Source organism: Perca flavescens, chromosome 8 (assembly GCF_004354835.1).
Source record: "Perca flavescens isolate YP-PL-M2 chromosome 8, PFLA_1.0, whole genome shotgun sequence".
Lineage (NCBI taxonomy): Eukaryota > Metazoa > Chordata > Actinopteri > Perciformes > Percidae > Perca > Perca flavescens.
The window spans coordinates 8,578,441-8,594,385 of NC_041338.1; the positions used below are offsets into that span (position 1 = coordinate 8,578,441).

Sequence of the window (15,945 nt, forward strand, 5' to 3'; positions counted from 1 at the left end):
AGTATTTAGTGACCTCATGTAAATGTAGCCTAAAGTTTGTGTGTGTGTCAGCCTATTTCCATGTTCATTTACATTATGTCACATATAGCATCACCCTACAGATATTCACATTGTTAAACGTACTGCATATTATGTCTTTTTGTTATCTGTAGGTTTTAGAGTTCAAGCATTGTTATATTGAAAATGTATGCATTAGTCTGATGGATGATCTCATCCCAGCTGCTCTTTGTTTCATCTAACCAGCCAACCTGCAGAATAACAGGGCCATCTAGTGGTCCCTTTCTTTCTTTTTTACAATATATATCTGCCTGCAACCTGCACACTATACAAAGGATAGGGTTTATATGGGGTTTGGGGGTTTCAGTCTCTCTCTCTCTCTCTCTCTCTATCTCTCTCTCTCTCTCTCTCACACACACACACACACAAACATTGTACAAATCAACAGACAAATCGAGGAATATATATATATAGCATATAGTTTAAACATTTTGTGACAAAGAAAAAGTTGTTTCTAATGTCATATTTTATTGACTATTTAATTGACTATGGTTACATGGTATGATGTGCAAACAAAATATACAGTCATGACAAAACAATAAAACAATGGGCCCCTCCGAGAATGGAGTGGAACATACATTTCCGAAACAAAACAAAGGTTGAACATTCTCTAAATAGACACCTAATGAACACTATTGGCTTATCCGATTGTCATAACAATATTTTCTCCAACCCCATTTACTGTTCTCAATATATAATACAATTATATAACAGAGCCATAAACTGGAAACACACCAGCATTACCATACAGTTTAACTGACACCTCTTTTGACACATAATCAGTTAGAACATTAATAATCTTCACAAAGATAAGATTTATTATAGTGTTGTAATGGATTGCATTAGATTCAGCAAGTGTATCTTATAAACTGGCAAATACACTATTTTTGTTTATTTCAACTTGGTCTGTGAGAGGTTTCCGTTTCATGAGAACATGTAAAAATCATATTAACATAAATATCTTAAATTATCAGTTAAATATAGCATGTTCTATTTTCAAAACCAAAATATCCCATAGATCTTTAAAGTGACTTCTGTTATGCTGCTACACCGTAGCGCTGCTAAGGAAGAATGGCTGCGAATTTGGTCATCCTTTTCAATGTACACACTTTAAAGTCGTCAAGTCATGTGCATTCAGTACAGTGATTTAGTTTTAATCTTGAGGTAGGGCAGGAAATGTAATTCTAAAATAACAATCAGGCCCACCTTTTCCCAGCATAGATACAGTACACACTCCTGTACAGCTGTTGATCCGCCATCACAAGAATCCTCTCTCTGTTATCAGGGCCTTTGTCAGCCTGTCTCGCATAATCTCCTTGGATGAATATAAGGGCAGCTCCAGAATAGAGTAACATGTCAGAGCACACGGGAAGTGCTGATCGTAGTGCTGACCCCCCTGGATTTGCATAAGTCGAACCTTCATCTGGACCTGGTCCATGCCAAGAATAGGAACCCTTCTAAAACCAGTCAGGAACCCTGTAGAACAACCGTGGAGGGAAAGTAGGGATCTTCAAGTTACTTTTTGTCTGTTACCATCTTTGTGCATCAACATCATCTGCTTAGCATAGTAGCTATAGTATATCCTTTATTTATGTATTTGAATGGATGTATGATAATGAACTTTATACCATGATCTAGGTGAATTCTGATTGGCTGCAGGTCCATTAAAATGTGATAAGAGGACACCTACTTAGAAGTCTGTCTACCGTTCAAAATGTATGAATTATTGAAATAATTTCACAGAAACCACTGAGACTGAATTGTGTTTTTTGGATGTTATTATCATACTGTCGGCGATGTGTCGATGTTTTTGTATGGGTGCTTCCTGCTCTTATTTCGCTGGCTACATGGAGCTCCGAGCACCGCGGTTGCCTAGAAAAGGTGGCCGTGTCAGAGGCTTCAGAGGTTTCATAAAACATGATCCGATCACAAGTGGTCCCTCAAGACGCATGAAATTGAATTATCGTTTGAAAACACTTTAGATTTTGATTGAAAACTGCATTTTTAAAGATGATTAATTTTGCAATTGACCATGGTATAAGTGGGTTAATGCTCCCTGTGGTCCATTACTTCCTGATAATGGACACCTCGATGGGCATTAACCCTTACATAATAATACATTGGATACATTTTTCTCCTGACTCACTTCTTACAAATATTTGACTTTTTAAGCACAGGTTAATAATGGCTACATTCCATTTAGGTGTTAAAGTTTCTGTGTCCGGTTTCTGTCTATGCTGGCTTACTAGGACACTACCAAAATTAACCATAATGCTGTTTGTAAAAAGAATATATTTTTCAAAGGCACACATATCACTTGTTTGGTTAAAGGCCTTTCCAATTAAAATCTGTTACCTTAGGTACAATACTTACAAAGGAAATCTTTCCTCTGGTCTTCAGTCAGTTCATCAAAAACCTCCCAAAACATCTGCATGGTGTAGCCAACACGAAGTTCCCACACTGTGTTCTAATTAAAGTTTTTTTTTTAAAAAGCATGTGAAAATTTGGTAAATCAGTTGCAATGAAAACAAGAGGAGTTTGTGATTGGAACAGTACCTGTTTCAGTTTCGCCCAGTCATAGACATCTTGGCCCACCAGCACTCGCTGCAGCTCCTCTGGCCGAAACAGCTTCACAAAATCCCTGTCACACACCTGGAAGAAGCCCCGCTTAAACTCCTGAAACACACTCTCCACTGATGTGTTGAAGGCATGATTTACGTAGGCATCCACAAACTCCTTCCTGTTTAGTAAATTTAAGTTTCAATTCAACAAACATTTTTCCACATACACAACTTTGATATAAATATATTTAAAGTCTTACTTATTTTGACCTGTCACTGCCTTTCCAGGATTTTGGGGATCAAGGTCAATCTCTTTCCCATTCCAGTTAATCTGTTAATCAATTATGAGAGAGAGGAAGTTAGTGATATCACTGCAAAACCTTATACTATATAGGAATAGGAATACTGTAAGAAAGATAAACGAGACAAAACGGTGAGAAAAAATGATAATCGCAATTATTTTGGTCAATATTGAAATCATTGAATCAAATTATTTAACACGATTAATTATTGACCTTTGGAAAGATGTTGAATTTATTGAACTTAAAAAACAGTTAAACAGTTAAACAAAGCAACGGTGAAACACCTTAAACTGTGAAATTTCCCTTAATACTTTTCCCGTTTTAACTTTTTGAATTTCTCTTCAGAACACAAGACAAAATAAGAGTTTACTTGCAAAATGTAATGTGCAAAATAATCGTTTTTATATATAAATAAATATAAATAAATTTGATTAATTGCACAGCCCTATGAGACACATAACTGGCTATATAAAAAAAAAAGTAAAACACCAACCAAAAAACACATGTCCAGGTTTTCTAGGTCATCTTCATAGTCCAAGACGTACTGCAGACTCCTTAAATAGATAATAAAAATTAAATAACAAAAAACCTCAAATATTCAGGCATCAATATAAAACCAAAAATTTCTATTACTAAATTTAGATGAATAGGCTACTGACTTTCCAACACTTGGGCTGAATTCCATCATATCCTCCAGTGTCGGCTCTACATCTAGCAGCTTCTTGAACAGAGCCAGTGGGAATGGGAAGTGTATGATACTCTTGTTGTATAAGGCCAATCCACACAGAACCCCAACCAGGAAGAAGTTTGTCTTGTCCTCTTCTGTCGCCTGTATTGATAAAAGTAATCAATGATCATGTATGGTGACTGCATATTGTTCCATTGTTGCTCATCATCATTGGCAGGAAATATGTTAAATAATGTAAACCCTGAGTCTACGTTTCAATGGTCAAAGGTTCCTGTAGAATTTAAAGTCTTACTGTGGAGGGGAACCATGCCAGCGTTTCGGAGTCGTTGAACATGAACATTCCAGATTTAGTTGACACCATTTCAAGAAACAAGTGGTGAAAAAGGTCTCTTTTGTAGACATCTGTGACCTTTGGGTCCTCATCAAAATAGACCTGAGAGACACAAAGTTATAATTCTTCCTGTTAGGTAGACACTTAGATGAGAGTAAGAAATAATTATAAAATTATAAGATTCAATAAGGTAAGATACAAATATGTACAACATTTGCTTATGCCTTAACCATGAGGTCAAACTAAATATTTACCAAGAGTGGCTTCTTGAAGGCACTGTGATCAGCAGCAGCCAGTTTTTTGAAGGTGCCTTCCAAAAGTGATGCTCGCTTCAGCTTCAGTTCAAAATAAGGATTTGTCTCGGGAACCCTTCCATTTGCCTGGTGTTCTTTCTATAATACAATTCAAAGTATAATTTTTAAAATAATTTTCCTATCATAATTACATTGTTATGTGATGTAATGTAATGCATTTTATTCTTAAAGCTGCATAATTGTTTTTGACCACTTGGAGGTAGTGCCACAAGCTGTAAAAACAACACTGACATATTATCACTTTTTATAACACAGCTAGGTTGACTAGTGCTCATCAGCTGTAAAGTTTACCATTCGGACCAGGACGCAGGCTTCATCAATGGGTCTCTGTATGAGTAGCCGTGTAATGAGCCTTGTAATAAGATGGATAATAACATTTGCATTTGCCTACAGTATTTACACATTCAGCAGATACAGAGCAACATTAGCATTCATTTGGAGTTGTGTTGTGTCTGTCCACCTGGTTAATCTTACTGCCAATATTCACAATTCTTTTCTATCTTCTGTTTTGATCTCTACCAAGTCCTAGGAAAAATATTAATATTATAAATATTATTAATAGAAATATTAATAGTTGCTGCTAATTGCTGCTGGAGATGAGGTTGATAAGAGCGGCAAGAGTGAACCAATCCGGTGAAGATACAGGCTGTAAAACCAAAACAATGAGCTGAAAGATGCTTGAAGCTTCTGTAGAGCAGGGGAGACTTTCACATTACACATAGTTATTTGATCCTTTGGTAATTCAAAATATTGATTAGTGCAGTATTTACAATGATACTGTTAGCGTAAATAGTTTGTCAGGTTAAACATTTTGCTCCTTTGTTAATGTAATAGGACAAACATTAATTTTCTTACATTAAAACTAAGTATAAATCGATAATACATAATTATAAAAGTTGATTTATTGGAGATTTCCTGACGACCCTGACAATATTGTTTGTATGGTTTACCTAACACAAAGTAAAGTTCCAGGCTCAAGTTACCTGAGTGCATGCAGCATTGAGGTCAAAAGCCATTTTCTTTGATTTCAGATCCATCACAAATGTGAAGTTAAAAAGGATAAGTGGCTGATAATCCATATCCTGAAAAAAGAGCATATTATTTACTCAACATTTTTTTAACTTGATGTTCACAGGCTTTTACAAGATTTTGTGTTTTTTACACTATATGAAAAGTGACCAACAACGTGAGAGAGAAGGAAGGAATGACTTGACAGCCATCTTTAGATGGGTTTAAACTAGTATTTTTTACCTTGATTTTTGACATTGAATGCCAAATCTGCAGATCCTCGTAAAGAAATGTTTCGCTAATCCCCAAAGAAAAAGATTTTTCTGGGATTCTCTGACGTCTAGCAATCCTGTTGTTGGCCTTTGAAACAGGTATATTTAGATAGTTAATTATTTGAAAGATTGCAGGAAAATAGAAAACATTCTTTGTAGAAAAGTTGAGATAGGTGAGAGGTAGATTACATTTGATGGGGTTTGACATTGACCGGAAAAAAATCAAGACAACTGATACTAACGTTGTACATGTACTGGAGGACTAGTAGCAGGTTTCTGACTCCAGAGTTACGAGGAAGGACATAGGACAGGATCAGTGAGAGGGCCTGCTTCCACACCTTAACATGTCTAACCTTGGTGGAGGATGACAGTGAGGACCACCAGTCCCCTGAGGAAGACAACATGGAGATTTGTAGACAATGTCAGAGAGCATTTAATAACTGAGCAGATGTCATAGATATGTCTGGAGTCTGGAGTGTGCTATCAGAATAATTATAGTTAAATATGAGACTTTACTTGTCTTAAAATATAATCAATCAATACATTCATAAAATAAACAATAATTATGAATTAGGAAAAATAAAAATGCATTTAATTATTTTGCCTCAAACAACTCAAAGTTTAAAGCTATAGTACGTAGTTTCTGTCTCCCCTATGAGGAATTCAAAGTAATGACAACAAAACTGTCGGTACGTCCACATGATACAAGCCTTCCGTGATCGCGCACCACCTCCACCCCTCCTCCACACAGTTGCTAGGAGGACACGAAGGATTAAAAAAACATGATGGACTTATATTATTATAGTAATTATATTTACTCAATTTTCTGAGTGCAAAAGTTGCCGATTTTATGAACAAAGCCATACTGAGTGTTTTTTGGAGCTGATAGTCCTAATTAGCTTTGTATCAACTCATTTGGCAATGGCTTTAATGTAACGGACATTCATTCATATAAAAAGTTACGCACTAAAGCTTCAAAAAGCAGTTTAAAGAATAAAAAAATATATATACATTTTAAAATGCGATTTGATTTAAAATTTAGAATGTTTAGACTGGCCGATTGCTTGGCCTTGGTTAAATGCACATACACTCTTGAACAAAATCTTAAGACCGGGGGAAACAAGTTTTCCGCAGTTCACGCTAGTGGATCATAACCAGGTTGTAAGTACTGCTTCAAAATGCCAAAAGAAGAAACAGGAGCAAGAGACAAAAAATAGAGAGTAGGCAGTTTATTGACAACTGCATTTAAACTCAAGGAGGCTGCTGGGTTATTGGGCTACAGTCAGCATCAGTAAGGGCCTTAATTTGAGTCGAGGATCGACCTGTGTCTTCACGGACAACCCGTCGGATCCTGCGAAACTTGCAATGTTTCCCCCGGTCTTAAGATTTTGTTCAAGAGTGTATGTATAATTTATAGATGCTTTTTTCAATTCATGATCATATTAATTAATAATAATCAGAGAAAGTCTATAATTATTACATTGGTCCACTCCAGACTCCATACATGGACACAGTCCAGACTCCATACATGGACACAACTTATTACAGCATCTTATCAAAATGAAAACAATGTCTTAACTGCAGACAGGGCTGGGGTGTTAAAAACATTTCTTTTGGATTTTTTAGGTTTCACAATAGCATTGTAGGATGTCCATGTTTTATGGTAAGTCTGATGAGCACACCATATCCTATTACATGAAACTTCTCAAACATTCAACAGTAATCTCTCACAGTACCTATGACCTGGAGGCTTTCAGCAGACAGTCTTTGCATTGCAGCAGCTACCGCCTCAGCGAGCTTGATGCTCTGTTGCAGTTTATGTCTCTGGATCACATGCAGGAGCTCATTCAGAAGCAGGAAGATCCTCAATCCCTCCACTCCCACAGACTTCTCATCGAAAGAGGGAAGCAAGTGCAGGACAGCAGCCTCAACCTGTTGAGAACATATAATGTAATAACCAATTGTGGGCAGTTACTAATACTTAGTAATATATTACTGTAATATTATTACATTACATTATATTGCACTTTACAATAAGGGTACATTAATTAGCATTACTTAATGCATTATTAAGCTTTTTAACTGTAATTAACAGTTAATTAATGCTTATTAATGCATTAAGTAATGCTAATTAATGTACCCTTATTGTAAAGTGTTACCATTATTACTTCCCACAGTAACAAGTAGTGTAAGGGATTATAATTTCCAAAACAGTAATTATATTACAGTTAATAATCCAAGTAACGCTGCGTTCTGTGTTACATTAATGTGATTACTTTTTTAAGGAGTAATAAGGAGAGAGTAACATATTACATTTCTTGAGTAACTTGCCCAACACTGGTAATAACTGAGTAGAGTATTACTAAAAGGTTTTATAATTAAACTTCCCATTCTTCCTTGTTAATTACTGATCAGATACCAAACATATACATAGTCACATTTTAGTTTCATACCTCTGCCAAAACATCATCTTTCTTCACAAGTTTCTCGAAAGCAGGTTGCACAAGTGACAAGTTCAAGCCGGAGTACTTTGGTGAGGTCTGGAAATGTTTATCTTTGCTGTGAAGATAACAAGTGAATGTATTTGTAATTTCACTCATCAAATAAAAAGAAGAGAAGAACATGCACAGATAATGTTTACCTTTGGTCAAGGAAGACTCGATTCATACAGGATGCAGAGGAAAATGTCCTGTAGATTTCCCTGTGAGGTTTATATGGTATATGGTTAGTCAATTGCACTGAGAATACTGTGTCAATGGCTTAGGAGCACACTGCACTATTCAACCAACCAGTTATTGAGAAAATAAAAACTGCTACTGCATTATACTTACTGTTTTATTTTTTTTGATGATTTTAAATCACATTTAGAGACCCATTTGTCAATCATGTATTCAATAGAGTGCTGTTTGACATTGTTGACACTGTCAGTGTTTGATTTCTCATCTGCTTCCTGTGAAAGAAACAAGAAAGAGTTCATGTTTGGTTTAGGGAAATAACTTTACAGTAAAAAAAACATTATTGGGGTTAAGGGATTAATACTCATCCCACAATTATGGTCTGTATTGTACGTATTTGTGTTGGTACCTGAACAGGTGTGCATGTTGCAAACGAACAGTTCCCTCCTGCGTAGATGTTTCTAAGTATGGGAGTGGTGTCTGAAATAATAATCAAATACAAGTTATCTCTATCTTTGAAATAAGACTACTGTCACTCTCTTAATATTGGAATCGTTCAGTTATCCCTAGCTCGCCTGCAGCTAAAAGGCAGCAGCAGGACTCCTCACTGGTACCAAGAAGAAAGACTGTGACATCCTTTAAGATGGCACGTTGAGATCGATTTCACAAGCAAGGATTGAGAAGAAAGGAGCTGAAGATAGTGTTTTAGTAGATGTAGATGTAAAACTTCCTGCTTCAAATGCAACTAATATTTACTCATTTCTAATTTAAAATGTGTTAATGTCAACCCCCTCTACCTGCCCCCTAACTTTTTTATATTAGTGAATGTCCGTTACATTCAAGCCATTGCCAAATGAGTTGATACAAAGCTCCACACAACTCTCTCTATATTTCTCAGCAAGGCTATGTTCAGAAAATGGTGTCGTCCAGCGACTTTAAAGTGCAGAAATCGAGTGAAGATTACCACTTCTGAAGAGTTCATCGTGTTTTGTGTCCTCCTTGGCTACTAGTAACTTTGTGGAGGATGGTGCGTGATCATGGAAGGCTTGTATCATGTGGATGTGCTGACAGTTTTGTTGTCATTACCGCTATCGTCACTTTTAAATCCCAGTTTAAGACCCACTTTTTACAATTATGCTTATGTGGTGCTTAATTAATAATATAATCATAAAATATTTTAATTTTAATATTTTGTAATAATTTGTTTTTTATTTGGATACAGTGCTGTATTAATACATTTGACTTTTCTTGACTGGAATCAGTTCTTTTAGAGATGTAGTTACCCTGTGGCAGTTGAACAGGTAGCGGCACAGACGGATGACTCTCCTCTCCATGTCCCAGCTGCCCCTTCGTTCCACACCCAAAGGAGTAGACCCTCTTGGAGTCTGTCATCACTAATGTGTGATGTCTGATTGAGAAAAACAATATAGCACAAACAGTATTTTAATGTAAACAAAGATGACTTTTCAGCATTTTTACAGCCTCTTTTTGCAGCCTCCAAGCCTCTATTTCACTAGACCATAGCTAGTGTAATAAACTCTCTACTGTTGATAGAACGGGGCAGAAGTAATGTGTAATGAACAGAAATACAACCTGAGAATATGAGCCAGTTGCTGAAAGTTGTAGTCAAATGTAGAATTACACACAGGAAGAGGCAGTCACACACCTTGCCTGTAATCTGAACTTCTTTCAAAATGTTAAGATATACAGCCTCATATTCAATAATATTCTCATTAATAAAGTATCTAATCTTATCTAATAGAGCTATGCAGAAATGGATTGCCGTTCTCTATCATTGTTTTCTGTGTGATTTTGAAGTGTTTGAATGAGGTCTTACAAACTGATTTCAAGAAGAATTTAACTGTGGCATTTGTAAGCAAAAACACGGGGCCATGTTTTTCTCACAATTAGAAGATGTCAAAAAGAAAAATCATCAAACCACCCTGGGACTGCATTGGTAATAAGCTGAACTGCTAAAGTTTATAATTGTACTGTACCGTCCACATGCAGTCTTGTTGACCTTTGCCCCCCAGAGCTCTGCAACAAGCCGGGGTCGTAGTTCATCTCTGAATGAGTTGTGGCCAAGCTGTCCATATTGGCCAGAGCCAAATGTAAACACTGCACCAGTCTGAGGAAGCAACCATATAGATTAAAGTCACACTTATTGTTTATTGTTATTATTTACATATCTGTGGGATCTAAGATTAGGATTTTTCTCTTACAAAAAACATCTATTAATAACCTTTTTTTTTATCTCGTTTCTACTCCCAAGTATATATGTTATGATCGGTGTCAGTGTATGACAAAATAATATTAAAATATGAATAACTGATGTGTGATTGCCTCAAAATAATGATCAGTTTTGCATTTTTTTTTTGCTTTGGATAATCCAACCATGCCTGTTGAATTTGGCGGTCAGTGCTTTGAATCCCTAAATGCATTTTATCTTTCATCAGTGAGTAGAGTTAGACCTCCACAGAACATACATGCTGTACTTGTGGAGCTCACAAGTAAAATGACCACACAGTGCTGGATGTCTTGTGAGCGTGGGGATGTATTGGTGAGGCAGGAAACTTTTTCTGGATTTTATCGCAGTAGCACTTTATGATGGAATAACTGGCACCTTAATTATTATACCTTATTCACTTTAAATTATGTGATTTTTTTTCAGTGCTCTGCTTAGTGTGGATTTCCTTGTAGTTATCTTTTGTTGTGCTGTGTGTGTGTTTGTCTTACATGTGTGCCTTGCTTCACCACGAATTGCCCCTCAGGGACAGTTTTTCACCAGAAATTATTTAAAACATTTTCCATCATTTCAGTGTCATTTGTAGAGTAAGTTAGAACTGTTTGCTCCTACACATTTTTATACCAGCAATTAAAATGTGGTAGGTTACAACATGGGACTGTTAGCCAACTTTCTTTGTCTAACCTTTGTCAAAATGGCAGTGTGGTTCTTTCCACAGGAAATGTGAATAGTTTTTTTCGAGTTCAGGTAATGAACTGGAGTTGGTGTATGTCTGTCTGTAGAAAAGAAATGAACATTTAGGTTTTACATGTAACAAAAACACTTTTAATAAATAATATAAGATGTGATATAAGCTGTCATATAGATATAATGACAGCTTTTTTTTTTTACCTGTTGTGTCTCCCAGCCCGAGCTGTCCACAGTGGTTTCTGCCCCAGCCGAACACACCTCCGGAGAAAGAGAGGGCGAAGCTCTGCTCTCCCCCTGCAGCGATCTGGACCAGGGGGAGCGCTGACAGGGATCGGAGGTGTTGGGGTGAATTGGCGCCGGGCTTCCTCTTCCCCAGACCCAGCTGGCCCCTGGAGTCCTGGCCCCATGTATACACCTGACCATCTGTGGAGAAATCACACTTTGTTGACACCCTCCATCTTTGCCTTTTGTGAACCACTTTGCAATCACAGTTTGTTTTTTATATAAATAATACATAAACAGATTTAACTATTATAATTAAATGATATTGTCCTTGGCCTTCATCCCAGCCCCTATTGGACTTTCAGTCAACTTTTACTCTCCTGTCTCAATGCTGGCTGAGGTGTTTTTTTCCCACCCAGTCAACACAACAAAGGGTTTACAAAAAACAGCTGATGTGGGATACAAACTTTGATGAGGGGATTAACTGAATGTTCTAGGGGAGAGAGCAGGTCTTCACTACAGCACCAGTAGTATGTGGGTAAAATGAATTGATTGCCTATGACTTTCAATTCAACTTGTACTTTACTGTACCTTTGGTCAGGGCAACTGAATGCTGGCTCCCACAAGCAACCTGAGAAACTGGTATTTTACACAAAGCTTCAAGGGGCCTGAGAACAAGAAACAGAAAAGAACTGAGCTCAAATACATCAGGGCTGACTAGCATGAATCCACGTCACACGTGTCAAACTCAAGGCCCAACTTTAGCCCCTCGCAGATTTTGATCCGGCCCACATATCAATTTTGGTTTCGCTTTTTTTCTACGTTTTTGTCATTTTTTTTTAAGTTTTGGTTACTTGTTCCAAATTTGTTTTTCAAGGTTTTTGGGCACTGTTTATGATGACTGAGGAACTTTTTTATTGACTTTTTTTAGGACTTCATGTCAACCAAACTGTAAGTGAGAAGACTATATGAGACATGCAATAATACATTCAAAGATATTTAACTTTTTCGATTTAATAAAAGCATGTCAATAAAGTTTACATGTCTGGCCCTTGATGTGATTCTCATTTTCCAGTGTGGTCCTTAGTGAAACTGAGTTTGACACTACTGATCAAGTGAAGATTTTGCAAGACAACTTTTTCAGTCACATTGTTCAAAATCTCTGACATTTTACACATATTGTTGCTAATTCAGAACAGTGATTGACAGCATAACCTTAGCTGCTCCTTACCTTGGAATGTAAGTGCGAGTTGCATCCACACAGAGAACTTGTCCTCTATCAGACAGCAGTGTGACCATATCATCACCACAACTCACAGCCTGAATCTTCTCTTTACACTTCACGAACTCTGAAAGAACACAGACCAAAGGAACACAGCAGGTGTTAAGTGATGTGTCAGGTTATATGCCATCATTATTGCAAATAAGAAAACTTTCTTTTGTTAGAACTTTGTAAGAAGGAAATTATTGGTCAGACTCAGTTCATGTGTTACATACAAGCATTGGAAATGTGGGAGGGACAATCTTAAGGGAGTGTCTGGCGGTCCTCCCCCATTTCTTTTAACATTGCAGATGTTATTTCCTGTATTCTGTTGCCTTTCAACAGGTGGTTTGATACTTTTATCTGGCTATACAAGAATGAGAAAAAAATATGGGTACATTTTGTAGGCTACTTTCATTCAGAGGAAGTGGTTGGCCCAAAATCACATATTTTTATTTATTAAAAGTACAGAAATTGATTTGATGTCTAAATTAGAGCCATCTTTAATAATAACTCATTGTTTATTTATACTTTAGGATTTCTTTATACTTGCATGTAATTGCAAATTTATGTTAAATGGATTTTTTGCATTCTCCAAAATACAATATATGCAGACAAACTGTGGACATTGATTATTGGCACGCAGAACACGCATCCAAGCAAGTTCTCCCCTGATCCCACCGTATTGGCCTAATGTAGGAGTTGATAAAAGACTCTACACTGGCCTATAAGTAAGGTAGTTACTAAGGCATCCACAGATACAGTTAATCCTAATGGTTCACTGTGCCACATGTATAAAGGCTTTAGGCCACCCTACAAGTTATTGAAGGCCCAGTTTAATACATATATATTTCTATATATTGTAGTAGGGGGTCCCTGCTCTGTCTCTCTTTCAGTTAAGGGGTCCTTGTCTTAAAAAACGTTGAAGACCCCTGGTCTAGTGCACCTCTGCCACTCTGTCTCAAACCCATTGCATAGGCCTATTTCAGGCATGTCCGGCCCCCAGATTTCATGCAGCCTGCAGCCTCGGTTTGTGAAGGAAAAGAGCAGAGTCATGTTGTATTTGCTTAAATGTTAACAAACTTTGCATTACTCATAATAAGTCATGTTTAATATGAACATGAGGTTAAGCTATTTATCAACTTCAAGGTAGCATATTCCATACAGTATGTTTGGTTATCTGACTACAGATGTAAAAGTAAGGCAGAATTGTTTTTGTATTTTTAGATCTGTTCATGTCTGAGTGGCTATGATTTGGTTAAATTGCCATTAAAAGATAACTGTGACAATGAAATACAAGTTGTTATTGATCAGTGCTTTTGTATGTAACGTTTATTGTTAAAAAAAAAAATGTCAGAAGGGACCATTAGCCTCCGGGCATCTTCACATTATGAAATCTGGCACTCTTTAAAAAAAGTTTGGACACCCCTGGCCTATATCCTCAAACCGCGGTGCTATGGACTGGAGCGTTCCAGTCTATGGGTGCAAGGTAGCAGTGAAAACGCGGTGTGGTGTTTCATTCATTTGGGTATTCTATCAATATGCATGGATTTATTAATGACGCACGGACACTGCGAAACATGGAAAAACGTTTGGTGGTCCTAAACTTATAATAAGAAAAGTAGTGCGAGTAGCTCCGACGCCCATGGTTAAGACAGGAAAATAAGATGAATACTCACTCTGTTTTCCTCTGACCCTTATCCCATCTGTGCTCTCATTTGTGCGAATGATGGCTGCATCTCCATTACTTTTGACGAAGGCGAGCACATTGTGACCTGCTGACACATCCGTGATGCCAAAACTCAGGTTTAAAAGGTGAACTCCGTCACCTGTTGATGTAGTTGAGCCATCTCTCAACCGAAAGCCCTGCTCACAGTCCTCTCCCCATGAAAACATTTTGGTGAAGTGGCTCTGGAGAACCGACAGCTGATTCTTAAGCCTCGAGCTCTGTCAGTCAAAAACGAAACTTGATTGGTTGATTGTGCAAACTTTGCTGTGAGCAACGGAAAACAAAACTTAGGCTAAACATATAATAAGCTATAAACGAAAACACGTCAGAGGCAGGTGAAAAGAAAAACGAAAGCGAAACTGGAATTGATAACTGACTAATAACTGCTGTTTACGCATAGCCTACAGTATTTAGACTGTGTTCGATAAATGAATAGAGTAAATGGAAAAACTACTGAAATACTCTACTCAGGGTTAATTGGATGAAAAGCTCACACACTCAGCATGTTACTCAACTTGTCTCCTAGAATAGTAGATCCCAAAGTGGGGTCCTTGATGGGCTTCCAGGGGGTCCCCAGCAAAAAGAGGAGTAAAGTAACACGGTGACATAATATGAGTATTTGGTATTGGGTGGTGGGTTTCATACACGTTCTGTAATAAAATATCTGACAGTAAAGATCCATCAGATGGGGGACCCTGGAAAAAAAATTAAAATCTTATCAAATGGGGGTCCGTGATCTAATTTGTGTCAGTCTAGGGGTCCTTCACGTGAAATAGTTTGGGAACCTCTATCCTAGAAAAAAAAAACTACTGATGTCTATTCCCTTCTTCTAGGAGACATTCAGATGTGGATTTCTGTGAATACCAGTAGTGATAAATTTACTCATAGGGATGCTAATGTTACGTTAACTATTAATATAGTATTATATATAATTCCCAGAAGGCTGAGTCCTATACAATCATATTGCTCAGCTGCAAAGAACCAAATACCCCACCAACAGAGGGGCGTTCTGTTTACCAGACAAAGTCACATACTGAGAAAAAAAACATTTATAGTATTTTATTGTGTTTGATAGTTTTTGGTACTGTAGTTCCAAGTCTGCAATGGCCAATTTGAGATAACATTGTCTTTGGTTAAATATACTTTTTAGTAATCTCCACTCAAGTGTATATTCATAATTCCATTCATATAAACTTAAAAAAAGGTAAAGGAGTAAAACACAGCACCATGAGTAAAAAAGGACAAAACTATATACAGTTTCATCCTTGAAATTAATATGTGGACCAAAAGAAAAATAAACAGGCTCTTCAAGAAAAGTCCAGGGTCTTGTTGACTCACAGAAATGGGGCCCATTAATAAATGCTATCCAGTTTTGCCATTTAACACAATAACTCATATGACAAACTGTCAAATACTGCTATACATCTGGGTTTCTTACGTCCCACCATCAAAGATAGCAGGTCATTTTTACTAAATATACGTACATATATCTCATAACATATACAGTATGTACACTACCGGTCAAAAGTTTGGGGTCACTTAGAAATTTCCATTCCACTCCATTCCAGAAACAATACCTGCTGAGATCAG

General features: G+C 37.0%; 1 protein-coding gene across 2 annotated transcripts; it reads right to left on the reverse strand.

The window, feature by feature from the left end:
• Nucleotides 1-505: 505 nt before the first annotated feature.
• Nucleotides 506-14,690, reverse strand: LOC114560200 (probable E3 ubiquitin-protein ligase HERC3). Of its 2 annotated transcripts, XM_028585407.1 has the most exons (23): nt 14,306-14,690; nt 12,597-12,714; nt 11,957-12,033; nt 11,345-11,566; nt 11,138-11,229; nt 10,206-10,336; nt 9,492-9,616; nt 8,618-8,688; nt 8,365-8,483; nt 8,175-8,234; nt 7,987-8,092; nt 7,270-7,465; nt 5,776-5,921; nt 5,505-5,621; nt 5,237-5,335; nt 4,194-4,331; nt 3,901-4,041; nt 3,580-3,749; nt 3,414-3,474; nt 2,879-2,949; nt 2,614-2,797; nt 2,431-2,524; nt 506-1,533 (listed from the first exon to the last, which is right to left on the reverse strand). In XM_028585407.1, exons 1-23 carry the CDS (start codon nt 14,520-14,522, stop codon nt 1,316-1,318), a joined length of 2,973 nt encoding a protein of 990 aa, XP_028441208.1. In that variant the 5' UTR covers nt 14,523-14,690; the 3' UTR covers nt 506-1,315. The 2 variants fall into 2 exon arrangements, with proteins under 2 accessions (XP_028441208.1, XP_028441209.1); XM_028585408.1 differs by lacking the exon at nt 11,957-12,033 and having other exon boundaries at nt 14,306-14,391.
• Between the last annotated feature and the right edge of the window lie 1,255 nt (nt 14,691-15,945).